General features: G+C 39.5%; 1 protein-coding gene across 2 annotated transcripts in view; it reads left to right on the forward strand.

Annotated features, from left to right (window-relative positions):
• GARRE1 (granule associated Rac and RHOG effector 1) overlaps positions 1–26,116 on the forward strand; it is a 63,338-nt gene that overhangs the window by 26,288 nt on the left and 10,934 nt on the right. For both annotated transcript variants that reach the window (XM_056360629.1, XM_056360628.1), the window contains 8 exons: positions 4,638–5,985; positions 15,269–15,475; positions 17,924–18,064; positions 18,359–18,454; positions 18,590–18,751; positions 19,719–19,877; positions 24,407–24,504; positions 25,984–26,109. In XM_056360629.1, coding sequence (XP_056216604.1) covers positions 5,491–5,985; positions 15,269–15,475; positions 17,924–18,064; positions 18,359–18,454; positions 18,590–18,751; positions 19,719–19,877; positions 24,407–24,504; positions 25,984–26,109 — 1,484 coding nt within the window. In that variant the 5' untranslated portion in view covers positions 4,638–5,490. The remainder of the gene's footprint in view (positions 1–4,637; positions 5,986–15,268; positions 15,476–17,923; positions 18,065–18,358; positions 18,455–18,589; positions 18,752–19,718; positions 19,878–24,406; positions 24,505–25,983; positions 26,110–26,116) is intronic.

A 26,116-nucleotide genomic window follows, 5' to 3' on the forward strand; every position in this document is an offset into this window, starting at 1 on the left:
AGACTGGTGTTCGGGAAATAGGGTGTGGGCTTCCCCTACAGTTCTGCTCCCGGTTTGCTACTCGAGTGTTGAAGACCATTTGGGATATTTGAATTCTTTTCTAAGGTATCCCCATTTGGATGTTGGGTGGCCTGGCCAGCTGATGAATCTGATGTACACATCAGTGACAGCAGAACTTGAAGGTGGAATGATGCCTTCCATAGCGGAGTAACTTGTGGATTTGCACGGGCTTTGTGTGACTAAACGCGAGAGGGAATTGGTGTGTTCTGGACAGGAGGCCCTTGGCTCTAGCAGCTGGCTGGCCTTTTGGCCTTGCTGTAGGCTTTGTTTGTTCAGGCTTTTCCCTGGTAAGCAATCTCGCTGTTCTGGGTTGTTTCTTTTGGAGCTACTTTTTTTGGAACAATAATTGAATTAGTTGCTTTCATATTTCATTGTTTCACATGAATGGTGCTTGTTCATCCTAAGATTTGGAATCTGTCTCATAAACTAAAGCGGATGTGCAATATCTGGAAGTGTTACTTTTGGGAAGTTTAGCTCAAGTATTTTGGATTATCTTACTCTTATATGTTATATTGCACATTCACTGAAAGGACAGTAGAATTCATAAAGAACATCTTTGCAATCAGTTTTTAAAACTGAGATCGGAATTTTTTTAAAGCCTGAAAAATCATTTTTTTTTTTAATCAGAAAGTTTTTAACCACTATGGCCCGCAAAGCATTCGTGTAGATGGTAAATGAAGTTGTCTGAAAGGAAGTTGATAGTATGGGTAATTGTGTAACTAAACCAACTAGTGAAAGACTTGTACGTTTTACTTACTACTTCCTCTGCTCAATTTCCTGTGTTGATTCAGGGAAAAAGTTGCTGCCGTTTCTAGGAGGGCCATCCCAAACTGGATGGATGGGGGATTAGACTGCTTGTTGCTGGCCCAGAACAGAAACTGGGAGGTGCCAGATTCTGTTTGTTGAAAGTCTTCCCTGTTAATTTGTCTCTTACAGTCAGTGAATATGGAGGAAATACTTTTAAGTTTCTAGGAAGTATCTAAGCAAAAAATTGGGGATGTTGCATTTAGAAAAAGAATAGTGAACTTGATTTGCATAAGCAGTCATTTTCATGCAATTTCTGTTTCCTCTATGCCATTTTTAGAGCAGCTCATTTAGATATCTGCTTGATTCTCTGTGGAAGTTCAAATAGTTCAAACTAGTAGCAGTTCCTTAACTATAAACATACATAAACACATAAACAACGTGGTGAGCTTTTTCAGTAGTGTTTTACAGCTTTCAGCAGCATAGTGTTCAGTATGGAGCTTGGTTTTTATATTAGTTGTATTTATAATGTCTAATAGTATAGGAAGAACACTGTTTTGGTCTTGATTACATAAAGGAAGGAATGCAGTTTATTTATGGCGTGCTGACATTTTTTATATTTTCTACATTTGATTTCTGTGAATATTTTTGTTTTCTGCGAAGTAAAGTACAAGCTTAACTTTTATATTTTTTGATTGATAGCATGCTGGTCTTGTATCACTAGAATGAGCCACTTTGATTTATTTGGGTTTTTTTCCTGCTATTATGGCAAGATTTAGATTTGGTATAAAGTTCAGATAGTTACAATATGGAGCCACCAGTTTAGTCCATGCACCAAGAGCAGTGGGGGAACCATAGCACTGGGGAAGGGAGAGGAGAGTGTGGGAATGTTCTCCGCTTCAGTTTTTCGGGAAAAGATGGAAAAGGAAGAATGTCTATTTTGTACGTAGCATGTTGGAGATCTCATTATAGAAAGTGTAAGATACGTAGCATTTACCTGCATGCCTAGTGTTGAGAAGTGTTGAAAACTGTAGCTTTCCTCCCTCTAAATAAATACCTCTTTAGATGCTGAAGATACAAGCTCTTTAAGCTTTTGTGCTGATTTTATTACAAGGGAATGTTGAAGTTGTCAAGTAATCGTAAGTTGCATGTTGAATAAGTACATGCAGCTTTGACTATGAAATTGTCTAGAAGTAAACCACAATGATTTCTCATATTTGTTTATAATCTGTAGAAGATATGAAAACACCTTTCCCCCTCCCCCTCCCCCATCGCATTTATGTTCTTTTAGGAGGTAGCAGTTTTATACATTGGCTAAATATCAGGCAGTTTCAGATGGTGAGTTCAGTGTCTTAACTTGATCCTGAAAGTGTAATAATAATCAGTGTGTAATCAGAACCACCAAATTGTAGTGCATCTCTAATTTGCTTATCCAACTCAGTACTGTATAGCTTGAAAGCCCCTTCTTAGCTTTTTCTGCTTTTGGTGTTAATTAACATTTAGATGTTTCATAAGCATTTCTTAAGTTCCTCTGCAATGTGAAATTCATGTCTACTTAGGGAAAATAATCACCAATTTACTTATACAATGCATATAAATTAACCAACTCTTTTGTTCCATCTACATTTTTATGCAATCAGGAAAACCAATTTGATCATGCTTTCCACTGTAAGGCATCATAGCTTGTTAAAGCAAGACAAAAACATTTTCAGCTATATGTATAATATCAAGACCTCCCAGAAAATTCAATTTTTAATGGGTTTATTGCATTTTCATGCATTCAATGTGAATATTGAGAGAAGTATAAAGTAGTTAGGAAAGAAAGAAATCGACTTAGAGTATTTTAAGGGGTACTGAAATGTGTATGGAAATTTCTGTTGTGTTTTATCTTTTTATCATGTTTTAAAAAGTTGGAATACCTAAGATTATTTGCGCTAGATCTCAGAAGCAGAACCCCCTGCAGCAATGGCTTCCTGAACAACTTGTGTGTTGTTTTAGTGGGTGTGAACTATCTGGTTCTATATATTGTTTTGTCCTGCTATGTCTTGCCTTTTTTTTTTTAATCTGTGAGGGTTTTGTATCATGCATATGTGTCAAAACACATTGTGTGAATGAGTTGATATCCTGTTTGTTCAGACAGGTGGGAATAAGAAATTTTGACTGAAGATTAAATCTGTATTCCCCAACCATTTTGACAATATTAATACAGGTTTCATATCTCAAATCTAACAGCTAAAGGAACACTGTGTTGTTGAATTAAAGGGCTCCTTCCTGTTACATCTGGATTAGTCTTTCAAGTGCTTAGGAAAGAAAATCCTATTATGAATTATTGTTTGATATTAGCCTTGTACATTGCAATTGCTGCAGTAAAAAAAAGAATGGCCTTATTTGATGAGATCAAGTTATGTGTCTGTGTAGGAGAGGGAGAGAGCAGCCTAAAGTGTGACTAATAGCTAGGACTAGATAAACTGAATGAACAAATTTTCTCCACATTGTGCTTTCCTTCTGATAATGTCCTGACATTGTTAATTGGTGTCTTTTGCAGTCTCAAGAAATAGAACATTTCTGTCTCAAAGCAGGGAACACTGTAGAAAGTTACCTGTTCAGGACATTAGTGTGGGGTTGCTCACCCTAACCCCCCTGGTGGGGTAGGAGGTAATTAGGTCAATGCAGTCCTAACTCTGGCACAGAAGACAGGAAGATGATTGAGGTGGGATTAATTGGCAAGCTGTAAATTCATAGTGCATTAAAAAAATAAAAATCTTGTCACGCACAGGTGTGTATAAATATATGTGTGTTTATATAAAATCTGTATATAAAGATATGTAAATGAGTACCTAGGATAACTGACCATTGTATGGATATATGACTCCCAACTTGCAAACATGATCACGAGATGCAAAGCCCTTTCCAGTTAAGAGCTGTGTTTGGGTAAGGGTAAGGGCTTAAAAATCTTCATGCCCTTTTCCAGATTCATAGAATCATTTAGGTTGGAAAAGACCTTTGAAACTCCAGTTTCTCCAGCCTGGCCATCAACGTGTCCTGCTGCAAACTGACCCTTTCTCACTGCTCACACTCTGTTCACCTTCCTACAAAGGCCTTCAAGAAAGCACTCTTGGCTCTCCAGTTGCACCAGTTTGCTAGCAGGACCAGGGCAGTACTAGAAGCTGTATTTCCTCCTTACTTTCATGTCTGGTGAGAGCATTATTTAGGCCAATCCGTTAGGCAGTTCTGCCTCATACAATTTCTTGCGTGTGAATAGATGCTGTCTGTCATCTGCAATGGGATGTGTATGCTGTATTTTTCAGCTAAACTCAGTTAGGATATAGACAGTTTTGTCTGCCATTGTACTGAAAAAAAGCTCGAGGACCTGTATCATTGATTTAGTAAATTATTAAAATGAATGGGTTTCTCAGATTTCTGCTATAAATTATAGTGTGTGAAAAAAGGTTTCACTGACTTAATTCTTAAATTATTTTAAAAGGATGAGGTTAGAAAATGTGATTAACTCCCCCTGAGCTCTGCATTAATAGCCTTCTGCTGTTGTTAACTGTGTAAGGGTTGCACTGAGGATTAACTACACTCTTTAAGTTTGACAGGCTAGAACAGGAGAAATAATAGGAAAATATTCAGCAGCGTTGAGTTTAGCAACAGGATGACACCAGCTCGTAACTGCCTTTTAAAATGCCAGTGCAACTCTCCCTTCCTTTCCATCTTGTGCATTGTTGACAACATAGGCCTAGAGAGTATAACAGGACACTGCAGGAGTTAAAATCTTAAACCTTCTCAATGTTCCATAACATTTTAAACTTTTTTTTTTTTTCCCTTCACAGGAAATGACCTAGAGGCCTTACAAATACATTTGTGCATTTTTGTTCTGAGTCTACAATTGAGGGCAAATGCAGTCTGGAAGCACCACTTCTTAATGTTACAACGGAAACAACTACCTCAACAAACAAGGAAAGGGGAAGAAGGCTTGCAATAATAAACACTCTAATTTTTAATAGCTTATATTTGCAAAGTCTTCTGTAAACAGAGTCCAGATTTCCCCCCCACCCCCCCCCTCCCCTCCCCATATTAAGAAGAGACACTACAAGTGAACTAATTTGGCAGACTGGATCTGTCAAGACATTTGAAGATACTTGATCTGCTGACGTAAGGATTTGCTTTTTCAAGAAAGGAGCCTCTGCACTGCTTTTACAATCGCTGTTGATCGGTGGTTTGCTCCACTTTTCCTGGTATTACTAATGGGAAAATTGTTTTAAGATATTGCTTCTAAAACTATTATTTGCGTTGAAAAAAATAACTTTTGTAGACGTCACAGCAAGTGACAATAATATGCTCATGAAGAAATTGTAGGCGATAACTTCTCTGCTCCAGTGTTGCTTTTCTGTGTGCAGAGTGGAATACCAAACGAGACAGAGCATTATTAAGATACTTCGGCTTGCTTTTTGAGTACAGTTTATAACTGCAGCAGGGCTGCACTGAACACTGAAATACGAAGTCAGCAAATCTGCTGCCTTTCTCACTGCTGATACAGATTATACAGACGCTTGCCTTTTTGAAATGCCTTTTGTGAAACCTATGTACACAGTACTCCACTGTTACTGTACATAACTATATATTTGAAGGAGGAGTTTGACAAGTGATTGTTAATTCAAGGAATCTTTGGACAAGCACTCACTTATGTATTGCTGTAGTGCACAAGAAAGCAAAATGGACTATAAGCGGCGCTTTTTGCTTGGCGGGTCCAAGCAGAAAGTGCAGCAACACCAGCAGTATCAAATGCCTGAGCTAGGCAGGACCCTGAGCGCACCGCTGGCATGTACAACCCCAGCATCCCCTTTGGTCTCCTCAGCTGCTGCGGGCAGTTGTAACCACCCTGTGTCCCATACTACTCCGATCGCAGACATCCAGCAGGGAATCTCCAAATACCTGGATGCACTCAATGTGTTTTGCCGTACAAGCACTTTCCTTACAGACCTTTTCAGCAGTGTATTTAGGAACTCACACTATTCTAAGGCAGCTATGCAACTGAAAGACGTGCAGGAACATGTCATGGAAGCAGCGAGTCGACTCACAGCAGCAATAAAACCAGAAATAGCAAAAATGCTGATGGAACTGAGTGCAGGAGCTGCAAACTTTAAAGATCAAAAAGAGTTCAGCCTACAAGACATTGAGGTAAGTTACCTTGGGGGGGAAACTGTATTGCATGTGAATTTGTATAGTCCCTTAATTTGACTTCTCTTCAAAACTGCTTCTGCACCAAGAGTTCTCTCTGCCTTGCTTTGTATTTGTGGGCAATGCTGGTAAAAAGAGAAACTCTTGATTTCTTATGTTTTCTTGTTGGAAAGTAGGAAGTCATTTGCCATGCCTGGCTTCCAAGTTCACTGAGTTAGATATTTAGTAGGTATTTCTGTTTAAGAACTTGTACTCTATTTAAAGGTGAGTTACAATTAAGTTGTACTATGTATGTAATTCTAAATGGTAATCTATTTGGTTTAAACGTACAACTTTGTAATCCAACAACCTCTATCTTCTTTGGGGAAACTCTGCTTAGTTGGAAAATAACTGTGATGGTTTGACCTTGGCTGGATGCCAGGTGCCCACTGAAGCTGCTCTGATCACTGCCCTCCTCACCCAGACAGGGGAGAGAAAATAGAACAAAAAGATTGTGGGTTGAGCTAAGGGCAGGGAGATCACTCACCAAATACCAGCACGGGCAATACGGACTCAACTCAGGGAAATTAGTTCAATTTACTACCATTCAAATCAGGAAAAAAATCCACCTTCCCCCCACCCCTCCCTTTTTCCTGTGCTTAACTTCACTCCCGATTTTTCTACCTTCTCCACCTGAGAGGCGCAGGGGGACAGGAATGGGGGCTACGGTCAGTTTACCACATGCTGTTTCTGCCGCTCCTTCCTCCTCACACTCTGCCCCTGCCCCAGCGTGGGTCCCTCCCACGGGAGAGAGTCCTCCATGAATTTCTGAACTTGAGTCCTTCCCATGGGCTGTGGTTCTTCATGAGCTGCCCCGGCCTGGGTCCCTTCCACAGGGTCACAAGTCCTGCCAGCAAACCTGCTCCAGCCCGGCTGCCCACGGGTCACAGCCTCCTCCGGGCATCCCTGGCCTGGGGTCCCAGGGGCTGCGGGTGGGGGTCTGCTCCCCGTTACCCCCCGGGGCTGGGGGCACAGCCTGCCTCGCCGGGGGCTTCCCCACGGGCTCCGGCGCCTGGAGCCCCCCCGGCCCCCTCCTGCCCTGGCCTGGGGGGCTGCAGGGCTGTTGCTCTCCCACGGGCTCCCTCCCCTCTCCCCCTGCAGCTGCTCTTGCGCAGGAACTTTCCCCCTTTTGAAACCCGTTATCCCAGAGGCGCTGCCAGCGTCGCTGCCGGGCTCGGCCTTGGCCAGCAGCGGGTCCGGCTGGGAGCCGGCTAGCATCGGCTCCATCGGGCACGGGGGAAGCTGCTGGCACCTTCCCACAGAAGCCACCCTGTGCCCCCGCGAACACAGCCCTCCACACAAAACCACTACAACAGCAATAATGCAAAATAACAAAAAAACCTAACCAAACCAACCAACACCACCTCCAAATCAACTAAATAAACAATTTCCTGGTTTGTTAGCTAATGATGTCTAATGATACTGAGCTGTCATATTCTAAATTAGCCTATGCTTGCCTTAATATTATCCATTCTGAGAGGAAACCTGTGCACTTGGGAGTGGCACATTGTCATCAGTGTTAGTGTAAAACTGCATGTTAATTGACTAATAATCAGAGTTTATGTAAAATTATGTTTTATCACTCTTCAAAGCATCTTTGTGGTTTCGAGCTGTTGTGATTAAAAGGAAAATACCATACTAGCTTGGGAGATTTGTGCTGTAAAATTTTGTCATGACTTTGCTTTAATTTCCACGTGCTGGCAGCAAGTGCATAGCAGTCAGAATTCAGATGTGTTGAAGCTGAGAATCCCCAACTCCCATCTTGCCTGGCTCGGTATTTCTGGGTATTTCTCCTGTTGTAAATGTCTTAATTATGTAGCAGGCAGTGTTAAGTGATAGTCATATGTGAATCCCTGGTGTTTTAAGTAATTTCTCATGTTTTGACATAATTCTTTACACAATCCTTGCGAACTTATTCCTACAGAATTCCATCCTGTGTGTAAAACTTATTTTTGAGTTCTCTTATTTTTGATTTAGGTTTCAGGTAAATTTAAGGATGAATGTTACACACACATGCTTATCAAGCATTATCTGCTTTCTATAACCACACAGCTTAGAAAGAAAGCAGTTAAGTAGAATGCTATTTGTAGTACGTAATTGTAATGAGAAATATGACTGACAGTTTTCAGTGTTGTATACTTAATATAGAATGAAGTAAGGTTGGCTATATATTTATTATAAATGTCTTCTGTCAGCTAGTATTTTTGAAAACAATCCAATAACATCACAATGTTTAGCTAAGGCTGTGGGGAAAAAAATGGTTTTGTTATTTAAGAATCATGAATTTATGCGATTAAAGACCTTGATTATACCTGTGCCAAAAGACTAATTTTAAAAAAACCAAAAACATACAAAGCACTGCGTGTCTTCAAGGGTTCTTTGGTGGACTTTGAAACCTAGTCAAGCAATTCTAGATGGTAATTCATACCTGGCCCCACATAGTATGGGAAGAGTGCTTCTGCAGCAGTGAGTGGATTTCTTGAGCAAAAGCAAACCACTGTTTGCGTAAGTTGGCCGTGTGTCCTACCAGCTTAAAGCAAAGGTAGAGAAACTGGCTTTGGTCCCTGCTTGACCAGTATAGACTTAACCCTTGCTCCTGAGCTCCGTGTGCAACTGCAGTGCTCTCTTCAGCAGGCAGCTCTATGGTAGGAACAAATGTAAAGAGAATGCAGGCGAAACAGCTGGATTGTTTGGTTTTCTTTATAGGCATATCTTGTGGAAATTGACTACTTGTCATTGTACTTTTCTTATATCTTTCCCTAATTAAAACTGCATCTTGCACATGGCTTTAAAAAGTAAATACACCAGATTTATGGGATCTTTTTACGTAATGTGGCAGGTATTGCATTTTGCTTTTGCTTAAGAATGAGCAAAAAATTAAGGATTTGACACTGACGCGCATGGTTGTGTTAGACATCAGTGGGGAGCGTGGTTTAAATGACTTAAGTATATGGGCAAGCTAGTTGGGGGATTGTGCCCAGGAAACTGTTATCAGTTGCTCGTTGTTGAAACGGACCTTGGCAGAGTTCAGTACAGAGAATATATTTGTTTGTAGGTGACTTGAAAGTACGTGATATAAGTAGGATGGAAGACCTGCTGATAGAAAAATCTGAATTGAACAAATGAGTTTTCCAGTTGGGATGGAATTCAGAGGGGAAAATGGAATGTTACAGCATTTCAGTAGAAGTTTTCAGCCTCCCAAGTGGCAGCAATTGTGGAACAGTTCTTGGGCTTGTGGTAGATGTATATTGAGTAGGAGTCAGTGTTGTGCAGTTGCACATAATAAATCAGTGTTGTTGCTGTTGTGCAGAGAGGCAGTTGTCATGTATTTAACGTGACTGTAACCTGCAAGAACCATGAATTAAGCATTCAACTCTTCACTGGTTATTATGGCCTTAATTACAACAGTGCACCCATGCACCACTGCTGTTGCTCTTAAGACAAATAGTGAACAACTGGAGAGACACCAGAGGTCAGTAGCAAGAGTAATCAGGTATGCAGGAAATAAGACTTCAGAGGACAAATTGAAAAGACTGACTCTATGGAAAAGAAGACCAAGAAGGAAAATCAGAATTGTCCAGGTATGTAAGAAGCTGTCGGAAGACGTGGCAATGTTCTGTTTTTCGTGTCCATGCAAGGTGGAGCAAGAAGTAATGAACTTAAATTTCAGAAAGGAAGATTCATATTAGATGCTGTGGAAATACTTTGTAATGTTAGTGAAGTGCTGACACAGACTGCTACAAAGGGTAGGGAGCCTCCATCATGCAGAACTTACAGAACAGGTTAAACCTGCATCTAGCAAAACTGACCCAGGTGAAATTACTCCTTGCTTGGGACAGTAGGATGACCTTTTGATACCCTCTCCTACTCTGCATTCCTGTGATTTGAAGACCGGGCTGTTTATTTTGAAACTTTAGTTAGTGTGGTTTGGGGTCGTGTCGTGTCCCCCTGTCCCCCCTCAGTCTATAGAAAATTTAACATTTAGTGAAACTACCAGCAGGATTAAAAAAATTCCTAATGGAATCAGAAAAATATAAAGGGCTTGCCTGATTTCATCAGAGTTAGCTGACCAGGGAAACAAGGGGAAAAGAGTGTGAGAGACAGTGTAGTTGTTTCCTTGGAAAATATAAGGGGGGGAAAATATAGTAATATTTGAAGTTGCTTTTGCAGCTTCTCTAGTAGATGACTGAAAGAACTTTAAAACTCTGAGAAAGAATTGAGAGATGGTCAAATGTTTGAGAGGCAGCTCAGGAATATCCTATGAATAGGTACTCCAGAGCCTCTTATTTGAGGGATGAGCCTGGTATTAGGGAAGCAGTGGGAGGTGAGTTGTAATTCAAGGTGGGGTAAGAGGATGGAATCCCAAATTCGTGAGAAGGACATGAGAATGAGGCTTTTTTCTATGCACGAGCCCAGCTAAGGAAAACATACTTTTCCTAAGACTTCCTCAGCAAAGGCTGTATGTTTTGAGGAAGAATGAGAAATTTAAGCAGAGCAGGTGGCTTTAGAAATTTAGCAGAAAGCTATAGCTTTTCTGTGGTGCCACACATTTTTCTGTATTGTGATGGGTGCTTAGCCCACAGGGAAGGCACTATTGAGAAAGCATCAAGTTCTGATGAACATACGCAACATGCATGAAAAATGTTGTGCAACCCAAACTGGACTGTGGCAGCAGTGGATGAGGCTTTTAATATTTTCTTTTTAGCTGAACAAAGCTTGCTAGTTCACAGTTGATGTCTGCCAGGATGTATAAGAAGGTTGATGAAAGTGTTAGTGACAGATGGAGTTTCCCAAGGTTTCTTAATTTCAGAAATGCAAATACTGATTTTTATTTTCTGCCTTTTCTTTTCCCCTTGTAAAAACCTTTAAATTCTCAGGTGTTATGTGCCTGTATGGGTGAGTAACAGCTTGGAAATCAGGGGGAACAAGAGTTTTTATGTTAAATTTTCCAGATCTGTTGTTAAAGTTTTGTGAGCTGGAAGAATCTATGCTTCTGTTAGTAAAACCATGCAAGGCTATCCTCTGTGTTCGTGTGTGCGTGTGAAATTAAAAGTGGAAAAAAGTTTGTATATTTTCTCATTTTCTGTCAAGCTTTGCAGCAGCCTCGTTACTGCAAAATACAAATAGTGAATCTTGGTTTAGTTACACAGAACTGGTGTATTGTCTTTAAAGTGGGAGTAGTGACAAAGATGTATGTGTTGCCTTCCTAAACAAAAGGGAAGCATGAATGGGCACAGGATATTAACTTGGATGCCTCATTTTTTATTAAATGGAGATACTTTTTTGCTTTTATGTGTATAAATCAACTGAAGATTTTTGAACAAGAAGCTTGTGGAACAAAAATGTCTGAGTAAATATAAAATGTGGCCTTTCCTTAGCAAACATGGTAAAGCCCAATTTAAATATTTTTTCTAATTTTTCTTTCCTGTGATTTGTGGGGATTGGCTTGAGACTTTTCTGAGTTGAAGAACTGTTAGTAGCAAAAAGCTGCTTCAAATCAGTCGAAAATGCTACGGCTTGCTGGAATGCCATTGTGCTCTTCTCTTAGTCTATAATCTCATGGTCTGCTCTCAGATCTACTAGCATTGTCTTTAAAAATGTTTTGTATTATGTTTTAATAGCTGCTTCTTTATTTTTAAAATGCTTAACACTTAAATGCTTTTTTGCTAAATTATAGTTCCCATTTTAGTAGCTGTCAATATCAGATTATCGCTGCTGGGCTTTTAGGTTGATTGTTAGCCGAAACGAGCCTGTTAGGTTGCCCATGTCTCACAATACTGTAGAAGTAAAGGTGTGACTTTGCTGGCATCTGGTTTATCTTGTAGATAACTGTTTTTCCAGTAAGCAGGATGGTGTCTTCCCTTGGTGGTATTCTGGTCGTGAGATCACTCTTCTGAATTGCAGGGCATTGCTAAACAGTACAAATGAATAAAATTCTGCCCACTTTCAGTAGTATGTGGGAAAGAGTGTTATCTCAAAATCTGATACAGCAGTTTAAGTCATACCTCATTGTTAACTTCATTATATTGCTATTTTAATCTGGTCTCTTTAGTGGGTAGACAGGTTGTGTACAGGGCTTATCGTTACCAAAGCCATTAAGAACTCTGTTAAGGGAAAAGGGGGAAACCACTGAGTAAGTGTGTCGTGGTGCTTTGCTTTGTTTAGGAAAATAGACCGAAAAAAAAGAGAAGAAAAAAAAAAGAGAATTTTAGTACCTAAAATGCTACTTGGAACAGCAGGTCAGCATTTGTATCATTGGAAGACTGAAACTGGTTATTTCCTAACTTTGTTTAAAACAGAACACTACTAATAATCTGTTGTATAAGATTTGCTTGCCAGGGAATTGGCATGGCATCACTGTTTAGCAATGAAATCTGGAAATTTTGTGTGTGCCCTTTGTCCAGGAAAATATTCCAAAGTTGATCGTGTGCCTCCATTAGGAGGATAATATGGGACAGAGTAATGTAATGCTGCATCTTGCCCCTGACACTCCTGTTTGTATGCAACTAGTTTGATTAAACTCATCTTTCAGAGGCAAGGAGGTCTCAAGAGACTGCCCCAAAAAGTCCCATTGCTTCCAACTGCCTAAACAGGAAGACAGATTCCTTTAGGTAAGGTTATTTGGCTGCTGAGCTAGATAGCTGTCCGACCTGGTAATGGGTTAGGAAAGTCAAGATGCTAGAGATGTATTTCTTGGGACAAAAAGTTTGCAAGCTGAAGACCTCATTGTATATGCAATCTAAATGATTCTAAGAAATGCTTTAAGAAAACACCACCACTACCAAGAAAAACTTACTAGTTGAGACTTGTGATGATTCCAGTTCATCTTTGATTACTACACAGTCTCTAGGTTTTAGCTCTTAGTATGGTCTAAACCAGGAGACTCAAACACTTTTGCATGGGAAAGTAGGAAGAAAAAAGCTCAGAAAAGAGATGGTGGTGTCTTTAACTGTGAGAGGAAAACACACATCCATATGCTCATATTGTTCTGCAGATTTTGCAACAGAGGTTCAGTATATTGCTTTACACACTTCAGTAATTGCTGGCCAACCCTGGCTCTATATGTTAAGCTGATGGCGGTCGTATTTCTTTCCCACAGTTAAGACAAGAGTTTCAGCTCTTTGGAAGAAAACTCTAAAGAAGTGAACTTTAAAGCAAAGAGAGTTTGGCATCTGCAGTGAGTGTTTAACAGTGCAAAAATCCTCTACCACTTGGATTTTACTTAAGCAGCTAAAACCATCCTTACGCATTTCTGAGGAAGACTGAAATAGATTATTTTTCAAACAAAATAGACGTTCAGTAAAGCAGATGTTACTATTTATCTTTACTGTTTAACATTGTAAATTATACTAGGAATGTTGTGTGCTGCCACTTAAAACCTAAATCATTTGTTTATTTTGAGCACTATTCCCAGGCAGGGGAAACTTCAACCTCTGTACCTTAAATATTCTTTGAAACTTAATCGGCTTGAAATTCCTAATGAGTCCTAGTTTCTTACTCCCCTGAGAACTGCATTCTTCATACAAAGAAATATTCAGATCACCAGTTGCCATTTCCTGCAGTTTTTTTATAAATCTTTCTAATCTTGTAGCCAGGAAAGTTGGAGTGTTACTCATTTTATCATTTGCTGACTTCTTTTTTAATAAGGCAAACTCCACTTTCAGAGGTCAGCTGAACTACCAAAAATGTTTAATTTTATGCCTTGTACAAAGAAGGGAAGTGATTGAACCAGAATGGAATGTCAAAAGGAGTCTGGATGCAATGGAAAAAAGCATTGCCACCACTGGTTCTTCTGAAGTAGATAGTTAATGCATATAACTGTTTGTGATACTATAGTCTTGCCAGTTAGATCACTGTGTCTGAATATTTTTATTCCAGAAGAATGTAGTTGAAAATAAGCCAGATGATTTATTTGCTCCAAGGCATGATGGCTTTGTACATTATCTGTGTATCTTATGAATTATTCCTAAAATGGAATTCAAGTTGAGTCTTTTTTAATAAATCAAAGTCAAATATACTTTTTAAACCACTTTGTGTGACGAACTCCATAAAAGAAACAAAATGCTTTGAATATCTTTTAAATACTTTCTACAGTAATTCAGAAAATACTTGCTTCTTTGCTGCGTTCTAGTTACGCTTTGTTGTAGCTTTTGTCTGCGTAGGAGAGCCTGACCCTGAAGGTAGACGGAGCACTCCTGTTTGTGCTGCTGTGCTCTCCAGGTTGTCCTTCTGGGTGGTTGCACTCCTGTCTGTTCTTCCACATGTGGTGGCTGCGCCTAAATCTGGAGTTTGTGTGACCTGTTTTGTTTTGCTTGTAGTAAGTGAGGCATATGTCTGTCTGTGGTCATGGTTCTCATTCTCATTCGCACTGCTGTGAGAGACGGAGGTGAATGGGGGATGGAAACATGCAGGGGACAGAGGTCCAGGATGTGGAGCCCAGCTCTGCCTGGCAGAGGTAGGCACCCTTTCCCCAGCTCGATGTTGGTGCTGCCCTCGGCCCAGTGAGTACGGGGAGGGACCAGCAGCCCTTTGCTTCCCTGCCTTCCCTCAGGCTTTCCGAGTGAGTATTACATGACCCATTTCAGTGAAATATTCTGAAGAGATTTGTGCCAGCGTTAGCAGTTCCTGTCAGACAATGCAAGTGACAGGGCTGCAACTTTGTGCATGCATTCCGCAGTCACTATTATATTCTAAAAATGGCACTGTGTTGCCGCTGTGTTATATGGCAAAATGTTTTTCATGCTTATTACCAGTTATTGCTCTGCTTGGAAGATAGACCGCTGGATTGAACTCTTCAGATTTTATGATAATATTTTAAAATTACTCAGATTTGTTTGTTTGGGGATTTTTAGCATAAATTCAGCTAGGTCTACATGCAAGTGGGTTTTGCTGTTGGCTTTGTCCTTGTGAGAATGTGCTACTCCCATTTTTGTTTCATGTACTTAATATTGCTGAGTAACTTAACAAGGTTTTCATTCTTCAAATAATTGTAACTGGAGTGCAGAAGTAAAAATTACTTGGGATCAGTCTGATCTCCCCTTAATTCATAGAAACCAATGCTCACTCACTGTTCACCTTTTAAGTAAAGTCTTAAATATCATGTGTTACTTATCTGAAGCATTATTTTAATTACAAAAGATCTCTGTTTAACTTAGTTTCTTACCTCAAACAGTGAACAAAAAGGAAGGAGGGAAACTTCCATGAAATCTATTTGCTTGAAACTGGTGTGTTTCTTCTCCCACAGGTACTTGGGCGATGTTTCTTGACGGTGATGCAGGTCCATTTCCAGTTCCTGTCACAAGCTTTGCAGAAAGTCCAGCCAGTGGCACACTCTTGCTTTGCTGAAGCTGTAGCTCAGGAGAGAAAGAATGTTAGTGGGGCTGGAGCCTCAAATTTAAGCCCCACAAATGAGCTAGAAGATGCAATAAGATCATGGAGAGGAGCAGCAGAGGTATGGAGGTCTTGCTGCAGTGACATTCTATTTAATGAAAAGGCAGTTACATTTAGTGAAACCTAAATAAGGCTGAATGCCTTAATAAAGGAAGAAAATCTCTGATTTTAAAGACATGTAGCATCTGAAGGGGGGGAACATGGTGAAGTTAGTTTTGGATGCTAAAACTTGTTTTACCTATATGGTGATTATACTATCTTTGCCCTGTGTAAAGTTTTCTTTGTGATATGATTGTACATAAGTAGTGTGCAAACAAGTGGAAACAGCTTTTTGTCATTAGTAATGAATTAACAGTGTTCAAATGTGGTTTGGCAGATAGAGGGCATTAAAAAAAAAACACCATACAAAAAGTCTGCAAAAACAGAGCAAAATCTTGATTAAAAAATAATTTAGATAATACCCATTTCTCTTAAATTTTGAGCATGGATTCTATTTTATACTTGAAAATCTTTATGGTAACTTGTAATGCTTGTCTTCGTGCTGTAAAACTTGATGTTGCTTGATCCATCAGTTGTTGGAATGTTAAATGTATTACTTGAATGTACTGCTCTCTGAACTTGTATTTTCACAAACACTAGCCATCTGTAGAATCCTTACTTTTCATGCTGAAAAAAAGTACTTGACAAAGAAAATTAGTTTTAGGAGCTTTTTTGCTTTCCCTTGCACTATTGAAGCCTGCAGACTGATATATCAAAATGGATTCAGACACTGAGTGCACAGTTTCCTTAAATTCAGGTAACTTGGAGCATGTGCTTTCGAAGTCTTAATTTGGCAGCCCACACAGGTGCATTAATCATCTTGACTGGAAATCTTGTCAAGGTTTCCATTTATCAGCTAACATCTGTGAGGTATATGAAAGCAAACAAGTTTCCTTTAGACTATGAATGCAGAGGAATTATTTGTAACTTTTACTGCAACGTAAATTTACTTCACTGGATACATTAAAGATTTGGGAGTGCTGTAGGTTTATTACAGACAATCCTAACAGGTCTAATTCTGGTATGGCTTTACTCCTTTTGCATAAAAATAGTTAATTTTATGTTTAATATATTTAGTCCCTTAAAACTATTACAATTCCTAGAAATGCCCTGCAATTGCTGTCAATTTTGTTTAAAATGTCGTTAAAATTAAACTTAGGTTTGCAGAATCTGGGACCTTAACTTTGTCTTTTACCTTCTTAACAGCCTACTTCAGCTGTTTCTGTTAATAAAACCTGTATTTTGAAGTAGAGTTCAGTACAAGTATTACAGTAATTAAATCCCTTTTTAAATGTACATGGGGAGAACAGAAAAATACAGATTCTCCCTGCTTCTGGAATGACACTAGAAGAGCCTTCTCAATTTTTATGATTGGCTAAAGTAACTAATCTGAAGGCTATGTGTGGGGTTTTAGGACAGCATAAGAAAAATCTGTGCTCTGTAAATCGTTTATGTGCGTTCTGTCTCTGATAGACTAATATACAAGTCATTTTGATACAAGGGAGATTTGAAATACTGAGATCTTTCAAGTTTCACTTTGCGGAGTGAAAGTCAATACATTATATTTCCATATAAAATCAGCCCCTTTGGCAGGAGAAGGCATTGCTCTTTTGGAGTAAAATTTAAGATGATCCTTTGTCAGTACCTCAAAACTATTTTTTCTTTTTAAGATACTCGGAAAATGCTGTAATTTTGTATGTGTTGATGAGGCGAGCAGTGTGTCTGACCATTGGCTGTAGTACCAAAAATCCCCAGTTTGGACATGCTGCTTTAAGCAGGACTCCTTCCTAGACGGAAAAATAAGCCATATCTGAGGCCTTCGGTGCAGCTGAGAGTAGATTTCTGTTTGGTTTACCCTGCTTAGTAGTGTAGTATTTTACAGTTAAAACTAGATACTTGGCTTTTTGTATTTCTTATTTTTCAAAATCATAATACATAAAGCTGTTCTCTTCCTGTGCTAAGATGATCTTCCTCTTGTGTGGCTCTTCTTAAATTGCACCACAGTAATCACCCTCGATTTTATAAAATTTAGCTTCTCACGTACACAGGAGTGTTTGTACACATGATTAAATGTATCTTCTGTTTCCGTGGCAAGTAATACCCTCTGTGTGGAAGTTACAAGTCCCTCCTCTGGTAACCTCAGTCATCATGTGGCCTGTGTAACAGGATCCTTAGTCCTTAGAGGGACCTGAAATAGTAACAGCAAACAATGTCGAATTAAGTTGCTAGCCAACACCTGTGCACCGTACAAATTATGTGAGATTTGCACTTTCAGAGTAGCAGTGGAGGTTTAAGTTATAATAAATAACCTCCTCCAGATACTTTCTACCAGGTACTGCTTCTCATATCCTTTATAATGTTTTAAACTCTGTGGGTTCTTGGGTTTTTTTGCTCTTTTTTAAAATTTAATTAAGCTTGACCCAGTTTAATGTTGAACCTCTTTACCCTGGATTTTTATTTTGCATTGCAGGCCACATCTCGACTGCGAGAAAGAGGCTGTGATGGATGTTTGGCAGGAATTGAAGTTCAGCAACTTTTCTGCTCACAGAGTGTGGCAATCCCTGAACATCAGCTCAAAGAGCTAAACATGAAAATTGACAGTGCTTTGCAGGTGGTTTTTAAAGTCTGCTGCTTTCATGTGCATGTAGTACAGTCAGTGGGCCGAGGAATGAAATAGGGAAGGAGTATGTTGCTGCAGAAATATGTACCACAGGCAGCCATGAGGTATTTGAGAATTACAGTATTAGAATCTTATGTAATAAATGTGTGTATGCCATAGAAGGGAGTAGGGTACATCCATGTAACATTTCTTATATATATATATATATATATCCAGACACAGTGACTGCGTGCTTGCTTACTTGCTGACATGCCTGTGCTGTCTCAACTTTTTGTTTAACGTCAGGCTTACAAAGTGGCTTTGGAGAGTTTAGGCCACTGTGAATACGCAATGAAAGCTGGCTTCCACTTGAACCCAAAAGCTATTGAAGCAAGTCTTCAGGTAGGATCTGCTAAACCTGTTCTCTCTTTCATCCCTTCTCACCTTGAAAATGACTATTGAAAAAAAAAATAAACACTGGACTTACATTAGGATTTTCTCATGTCTTTCTACTTGGTCTGTTCTTTTGTATTTCAGGGCTGTTGCAGTGAAGCTGAAGCCCAGCAAACAGGAAGGAGACAGACTCCACCTCAGCCAATTCAGTGTGAACTGCCCACTGTACCTGTTCAGATAGGATCACATTTTCTGAAAGGAATATCCTTTAATGAGTCTGCAGCAGAAAACCTGAAGCTGAAAACGGTAATAACCCTGAATCTGACCACAGGAGTGAAGGGGTGGGGTGGGGGGAGGAAAAAAAGAAAACAATAGTAGAACTCCTTAAAAATTCAAAAAAACTGCTGTAGAAGTTCAGTGCCAAACTTGATTTAAAAGTGCCTATTTTTAGCCTGACGTCCTGTGGAAACAAGATACTGATAACGCTGTAGGTCCGTGCCTGCTTCTGATAACATTTTAACCACCTGGGCAAATACAGTCCATTCTGAGAGAAGCACAGAAGTCTAGAAGGCGATGAAGCTTCTGTGAACTGTGAAAATAGATGGGTGTCGGTATCAAGAAGTGCAGAGAGGAGTGAGCCCTTACAGATGCCCCAGCCAGGCACCTCAGAGCTTTTATATTCTTAGGTGTCAAAATAAGCTTGGCTCAGCCTAGTGCCAAGGGATGTACTTGAAAAAATATTCTGTAACACAGCACCTTTTAATGTCTTCTTACAAACTTTAATCATTTTTTAAAAAATAATTTAAAATCATGGAGAATTTAATTGTGTTTCCAGTATAAAGGAATGGAAAAGATGTCCGTTCATAAGTAATTTGGGCAATTTTAATCAGCACTTTTACACTTTTTTTATTTATTTTTTTTTTTAAGATCAGCCCAATTCCTTGCTCTTGAAAGAGTTGAAACAATCCACAGCTCAAAATGCTGCTGTTTGGTTGTCTTTGCAGTGCTTTTTGTAGTTTTGATTAAACCGTTTTGCAAGGATATAAGCAAAAAATACTGTTTGTGATTTTGGAGGAATGTTGTGTTCCAAAGAGCAGAGATATCTTCCATATTTTTGTTCTGCAGTTGAGCGCTTCTAGTTATACAAGACTGTTCAGAGGTAACAGACTATAGTTGGTTGAAAAATGTGTAGAACAATGATAAATACAAATGGAAGCCTCGGTGTTAACATTTTTGAATTGCGTGTTTAGTATGATGAATTTTTTTTTTTCAGCACACAATGCTGCAATTGATTAAGGAAGCTGGATGCCATAATGGACTTACACCGCGGGATGACTCTCCTGTTACTGAAGTACTAAATCAGGTTTGCCCTTCCACATGGCGAGGAGCCTGCAAAACTGCTGTACAATTGTTATTTGGCCAAGCTGGACTGGTAAGTCACTGTGAATAGACTTAGCAAAAAAAAGAGCTACTGAAACATCCTGAAGAGAAACTAGATATTTTTAAAGAGCTTGGGAATTAATTTCCAGTGTCTTACTTTGTCTTTCTCCACTTGTAACACTGTAGCTAATATGATTTATGAGCAAAATGTATCCTTGTAGAATGCAAGGTCATACATGGTATCTGTAGTTGATGGGAACAGAATATACTGTGTACTTTGTAGCCTCTGTTACTAGAGAGAACATAGAACTTGTAGTTAATACTGAAACAGAAAGGTTTCAAATCTAAAGACGATAGTGTTAAAAAGAAACACCCCTTCGTCTCCTCCCCTCAGATAAGTTTTAAAAACTGCCATTTTTTTCATTTCTTCTCTGCTTTGCATGGAAGGTGGGTTTCCCGCCCCAACATAAACCAGGAAGTCCCCTGCACCAACTAATGCTACCTGACATCTCCAACAGAGGACAGCGCCTTAAACACCTTGCTATAGACTCATGTGTTCTTTTAGAAACAAATCCCATGAATTTTACAGTATCTAAAGAGTTGCTAAAAATATACGCTTGGAACATATGCTGAAAAGAAAATGCATTTGTGCTCCCATAACGTATTACTGCTATCTCTTCATTTAATAAAGTGGTCATTCATGACACTCTGGTTTTTTTGGACTACTGTGAATTTTCATTTGACTGGACAAACAAAATGGGGGCAAGAATGCAACAGGATAGGAGGGAAATGCGAGTACAAAGGTACATTGTTGCCTATGATAATTTGTCAAGTATTCTTTGAATAATCTTTAACCTACAATGAGCTAAATGCTTCTTGCTAATTCATATACTCTTTCTTTGTTCAAGGTGGTGGCAGGCCATCAGGACTTTGTAACTAATTGTAATTTCTGATGAAAGAATCCATATTGCTACATACTTTGTAAACACCACATTTTTCAAACAAATCACACAGCTGACTAAGTGACTTTGGCCTTCTGTCCTAGTTCATGAAACCATGTGGGTTTTAGTATCGCTAGTAGGTTCTCCAGGAATGGTGATGATAAATTGCAAATGATAAATTTGTCAGATATTTCTGCTTTTATTCCTTTGATACTAGATAGATATCAGATATCAGACATTAGATATTCCCTTAATATTAAATATCTACTAGAAGTGGGTTCACATCACACTAGAATTCAACTGACTTTTCATGTAAAGAAGACCTAAAATCTAAGGGACGGACCTTCCGTATCGTAACGGCAGTACATCTGCAGTCCACCCCTACTTCACTGTGGTAGATGGATTTAAGGAAAGGAGACGGTGGTGCACTAACAGTTATGTACACTAACCATTATGTATAAGGAAGTTTTGCAGGGAGGCATAAGAAGGTGGTATCTTTGCAGGGGGAGAAAGAGCTGTGGAGTAGTAGGATTGATCAAATTTCTACTGAGGTGTTTTCAAGGAGAATTATGTATTGCATTATTAATAAATACAAGAAGAACTAGAAAAAAGGATATGATTAAGTGGGATTGTCTTCATTTGCCGTAGATCGTGGTAGGATGTTGGGAGTCAGCAGCAAGGTACAGGAAATGAGGCCAAGAAACAAACTGATTTTCAGCAGCCCTATGGGACTGTGCTGTAACTCAGGAGGAGTTCTTGGCTCCTGAGTGTCTAGGTGAGGAATGCCCTGGAGGATGCTGCACCTCCCACCATTTCCTTTCCGAGGGGTTTCAGTGTTGTGCACACCCGAGTCCTGCCCTGATGAGATTCGTTCAGGGAATGGCCTGAGGCACATTCGGACTCGGGAGTCTGGAAATTTGCTGGTGTCCCCCAGTCTAGACATAACTAGTTAGACCTGCTGGTAATTAAAGTGCTGATATTATTCAGGTTTATCATAACATTTGGCGAGTTGTCAGCATAACTTACACGTTCGCACAAATGACAGTGCTGATACAAGGAATACTAGATGTGTTGAATCATGAATGTCTCCATAGATTTTTGCATGAACCTCAGGTTCTGAAAGTAGCAGGTTTCTGTCTTCAAAGACAAAGTAATGAGCTGTACACATGACAAAATACTTGCAAGCCTTCTATCCTTCATTAATTCTCACTTTGATTTGTTACAATTTGGAAGGGTGTGAGGGTTGAGGTTTTTCTTTGTAAGCTATGTGCCATAATTCTTTACAAGATTCAATTATGCTTGTATGTAGTCTCATGCAACGACAAGAAATTGCAGTTTGCTGCTTAAAAGCATTCTTTGGGTGGAAGTGAGAGAGGAAACACCTGTAAAACAAGAACAATAGCTGTCTGATGCACAGGAAGCTATCCTCTAAGCACCCGCCAGGCGGGGAGGGAGAACATGTTTATTTTTTGTAGAACTTGGGTAAATGAATCATGGGACAATATTACATAGTCTTTGGATTACTACTTTTAGAAACTAAGCTGTCTGCATTAGTTCAGAATTGTGTGTCATTTAAATGCCAGATTTTGAAAAAGAACATTACTTGACAGTCTCACCATCTTCAGCCTGTCTTGCCATGTGCCTTTTAAGAAGAAACTTGCTAAGAGTGGAAAGCACAATGAGATATGATTTAGTTTGCTTGGTTATTTTAGGCTTCAGGTTTTTTAACATAAATAATTTTTTAAAGTGCGTTTTTTTACCTTAGCATGTATATTAAGAATTATATTTTTCAGATTTGGGTCAGCTGAAGAAATCTCAGTGTTTGAATTAAGTAATGTGTGTCAAAATAGTTGAATTCAGAGGATGAGTGGAAATTAAGCTTTGAATTGGCCTCATGCAGAGTCATGAGAAGAAGGTTTAACTGAGTCTCTAGCCATCCTTTTTTGTGCTAGTAGATCCCAACGTACGTTGCAGAAGCACTGAATTTCCTAGTAATGTTTAAATCCCAGATGTCGTAACTCTGACCAAATGTTGAGAAATGTAAAACCCTTTTTTAAAGGGAGAAAAGGAAGGTATGGGAGAGAGGGCAGGGTTGGGATACGACACAGCACCCACAACAAAGCCCAGACAGTGAGCACTACGGTGCACCGCTACCACAAGCTGATGTAGGTCTGCACAAATCAGAATTTTAGTTCTAATTTACAGGTCCGAGATGCAGGCAGTATTTTTTGTGGGAGCTGAAAACAATGACTTCTAATTTCATTTCTTCTTATCCCAATTATATAAATGTAATATAGCTGAACTGCAGATTACCAAATTACAAAAGATTAAAATGGTACAACTACAAGGAAAAAAAGTAATGGAATTGCCCTATTATGAAATGAGAGGTATTTTCGTGAGTGGATAATAGCATGGAGTTTTGTCACTGTGCTTAGACATGTTTTACAGGTTTGAATAAACTCTAGCAAATGCTTAGAGTCAACGGGAGAAAAAGTAAGGTCTTATGCTCAAGTACCTAAAAGGTGGGAAATAATTGTGTTCAGGTGTCACTGGGTGTTTTTTTAAAGCAAGATAAAGAAGGGACTCTCAGCATTATTCATATTTCACTTTTCTTCATAACTAGTAGCAGACAACCAGTCAGAAGTAGAACCAGTGTAGGATGACTGCAAAAAAGCCAGGAATATCCCTTGAGGCTTATTTATACTGGAGGACTTTTTGCCATTTCAAGGATAAATGGTACAGCTAATCTGCTAGTCACTGAAGCAAGAACTGCTGACTGCTGCCAAAAAGCTGCTGGTTCAGCATGACCAAAATAGGAAATTATGGAAATGATCAAAAAGGCCAACCCATGCAGGCTGGACAACAACAGAAAGCACAAACCAAATATGGCACTTAATATCACTGGTATTAATGTTTAAATGAAGCTGAAGTGAATCCATTCCTCCTCGATTCCATAAAAAGAAAGGTTCATGACAGAAGGCTGGTTTTCAAGATTTTGATCTTCCATATATTTTCATGATGTCTTACAGGAGGCTCAGAATTCAACAAATTGAACAGTCACTTTTCTTCTCTTTATGTAATAGGGAATTAGTAATAGTACAGTTCCATTCGGTAGAATGGAGAAAGGTTGGTGTGGGATTTTATAACCTTAAAAGGGGAGGGGGGGTGTTAAGAATTTTGAGCTATGTGACGGGTTTCAGACTAAATACTACTTACCTATATGATACCATGCACTGCAGTTAAATTATTTTAAATATTTTGATAAATAGATGTTTGGGAGCTGTTAAAGTAGTAATAGTGCCACACCTCTCACAGGTAGGGGCTGTTACATGAAGCCATTGGTAACTACCAGCTGTTAGGTAATGGAGTTGGTAACTACGTAGTGATACATAACTACAGTACGCAATTGAGAAGAATTAAGTCCTTGAAATACAGACTGCTTTATCAAACTGATTTTCTCTTTAGATGTTAAAACAGAAATCAACTTACAATGATTTTGTGACTTGATTTGGTTTTATCTGGTTATTTTTTTGTATCTGTAGTGTGGCAGGACGTTGAGACTATTGCATCTTAATGACAGGAGTGATAAAATAACTAGAAGTAATTCTTAAAATTATTTCCCTCTTATTTTATTTGCTAGGTGGTTGTGGACACAGCACAGATTGAAAATAAAGAAGCCTATGCTCCTCAGATAAGTTTAGAAGGATCCAGAATTGTGGTGCAAGTTCCATCAACTTGGTAAATAAAAATACTGTATTGCAGATTATACTTATGGCTATGACTGAAATATAGGGAAAGATATTGCGGTACCTATGGAAGAGAGAATGCTATGTAATTATGGCACGTCTCCCTAAGCTCCTTTCTCTGGAACTGTTTGGATACCACCATTCCTTACAGACCACGGCTGTACTTTAGCTGTCTCTGTACTAGTGCTGCCTCTGTTGGAGGCAATAGAAGAGGGGTGGCGTGGGGGGCACTAAGACATACTTTCAAAGAAAAAGTAAAAGCTTGATGATGAAAGAGAAGGAAAAAAATCCTACAGTATTCCTGGTATGCTCCTCCCCAGCAGGTCCTCACATCTGTTGCCCCAGGAAGGCCAGGAATTAGGTGAGATTAATGCGAGAGCTTTAGCTCTGTCTTCACTGAGCTGTTCTTTAAGCGCTGTCATGAACCGCAGAACTCTGGTCCAAAAGACACTATGCCTGCCGGCTTACTTGACTGCCTAGTAAACAATGGTAGGATTGACCTGCAGTTTAGGTGAGGATTTCTTCCCTTTTGAAACAACGATTTGGAACTAGAACACTTCATTCTCTCTGACTTGGTGTTAAGAATTTCAGTACAACGCCGTTCATTCATCCGAAGCCTTAGTGAGGTAGCCTGTTACAGGTGGTACCAGCGGGGTGTCCAGAAGGACGACAAGTCAACTGATCGTGTGGTTACCCAAATAGGTCTTGAATTCTTCTATAAACTGTCGCTCCTCCCTTCTCTTTATGTGAATTGCTCTGTTAGGAAAGACCGGCGGTGGTGCAGAGCGCTCTGCGCCAGGCTTGGTGCGCTCTGGGAGAGCTCCGCCTGCTGACATGCGGTGAGAGTGCCTCTGGGCTCGGCTCGAGGGGCTCCTGAAGTCCTCCACAAACGTCCTAACGCTGAGATTGAAGTTATTCTGGTTCCACCTCAGACTTAGTCCTAATTCTGTGCCGTTAATGAGGAAAATTCAGTAGTCCTGCATCTTCACAGCTCAGTAAAATTTTCCTGTTTGTAAAAAAAACCAACCCAACCCTGTTGGATATGCTGAATGATTTCCCACGTGGAATCTGTCAGGCTGAGGGTTCTCAGCGCTGGACTCCGGGCTGCAGCCGTGCGCTGGTGTTCGGTCAGGCTTGTTGAGTTGCCATTTACCAGAAATGGGCTTTGTGTATTTGCTCTTTCTTACCTCTGTGCCTGCTCAGCTAAAGAGCTAATCATTAATCATGATTTGAAAATAAATTATATAACTCTTAATTTTATCGTTAGATTATTTGTATATTCAACAGTAGAAAGAAACGGGCTGCAGGCACAGTCTTTAGGAACCCTCAGGCATTCTTACATTATGCTGCCTTTACTAGTTGCACCTCTGTAAGAGTAGTAGTAATGCATTAATTGGCCTGTTGTTATCAGACTAGTATGGTGAAATTGTTTAATTAAAAAAAAAATAAAATTTTAACTTAATGATTACAGGTGTCTGAAAGAAGATCCAGCAACAATGTCTTTGCTACAGAGGAGTCTGGATCCAGAGAAGACTTTGGGACTAGTAGATGTGCTCTACACTGCTGTGTTTGACGTACACAGGTGGAAGGAAGGAAGGTACATC

This window comes from Falco biarmicus, chromosome 15, assembly GCF_023638135.1.
Source record: "Falco biarmicus isolate bFalBia1 chromosome 15, bFalBia1.pri, whole genome shotgun sequence".
NCBI classification, from domain to species: Eukaryota; Metazoa; Chordata; class Aves; order Falconiformes; family Falconidae; genus Falco; species Falco biarmicus.